We start from the raw sequence: 1071 nt of genomic DNA, 5'->3' as shown, positions 1-1071 counted from the left end.
CATACCAGAGCCGCAACCCTGGAACAACACTCCACCAACTCAACCCTCTCAGCATCCTCCTCGTTCGATGAATATTGTCAAAAGTTGAAAGATATCGCCACACAACTCGGCGATATCGATCAACCTGTATCTGAAAGTCGACTCGTTATTCAGATGGTTCGTGGTCTTCCTGTTGAATACGATACTATCGGGGCTATCATCAATCAGCAATGTCCCACGTGGGATGAGGCCCGTGGTATGGTAGAAGCAGAGCAACAACGACAGGCGGCTAGATCAAACTCAAGCCGTGATATTGTGCTAGTTCACCCATCCTCTTCCGCCGGTCAACAGCAAAGTAGAAGCAACAACCCCCAGGATCACACCGACACCGGGCGATCCCCATACCCTAACGGGTATCGGGGGAACAACTACGATCCGGCAAAGGCAGAGCGTGGCAGGGGGCGCGGTGGCCAATTCTCAGGCCGAGGAGCAGGTCGATCACATTGGGGGACACAGTCAAACAACACCCCATACAATTCAAGATGAACTTTCGGTCCAGCAGGGCATACAGGTGGGCCTCGGTTTGACCAACTTCAACATGGGCCACAAGCTCAATATCCATCCTGGACACCACCGTCGAGTCCACTCCCGTCTATGCCGGCCCAACTTAACCCGTCGCAGGCCCACATCATGCAGATGCAGCAGCCCGCTTTATTCGCTCCACCGGGTTTCGGTTTTAACCAACAAACTCCAACGGGTTTCAATGCTCTCTCTCCTAATGACATCGGAGCCGCCATGACCACTTTGAACCTCAAGTCCAACGATCAGGCACAATGGTTTATGGACACGGGAGCATCTTTTCACATCACTTTCGATTCAGGTAAAATTAAAGTTCAAAGTTCATTACCCGTCAACCCTATATTTGTCGGTAATGGTGACTTGTTGCTTATTCATGGTTCTGGTAATGGCTTTTACAACACACATCTATCCTCCACCACATACACTTTTCTTGATGAGGAAAGTCCAAGTTTTGATAATGTGTCCTTTCCTACTCCTACACCAGCCGAACATTAACACCCACAACCGGACCAA

The 1071-nt window shown here is 50.1% G+C and overlaps 1 protein-coding gene across 1 annotated transcript; it reads left to right on the top strand.

Moving 5' to 3' along the window:
• Positions 1–153: 153 nt before the first annotated feature.
• LOC112505633 lies at positions 154–940 on the top strand (the record flags this gene model as incomplete). The annotated part of the gene is made up of 2 exons (XM_025109512.1): positions 154–472; positions 542–940. Coding segments are annotated over exons 1-2 (718 nt in total), but the record flags the coding sequence as incomplete, so codon positions are not given.
• Between the last annotated feature and the right edge of the window lie 131 nt (positions 941–1071).

Source organism: Cynara cardunculus, unplaced genomic scaffold (genome assembly GCF_001531365.2).
Source record: "Cynara cardunculus var. scolymus isolate 2C unplaced genomic scaffold, CcrdV1 Un_Scaffold_13547, whole genome shotgun sequence".
In the NCBI taxonomy this organism is placed as follows: domain Eukaryota; kingdom Viridiplantae; phylum Streptophyta; class Magnoliopsida; order Asterales; family Asteraceae; genus Cynara; species Cynara cardunculus.
Note: the sequence above shows the minus strand (reverse complement) of the source record. Positions and strands in the feature narration are given on the sequence as shown.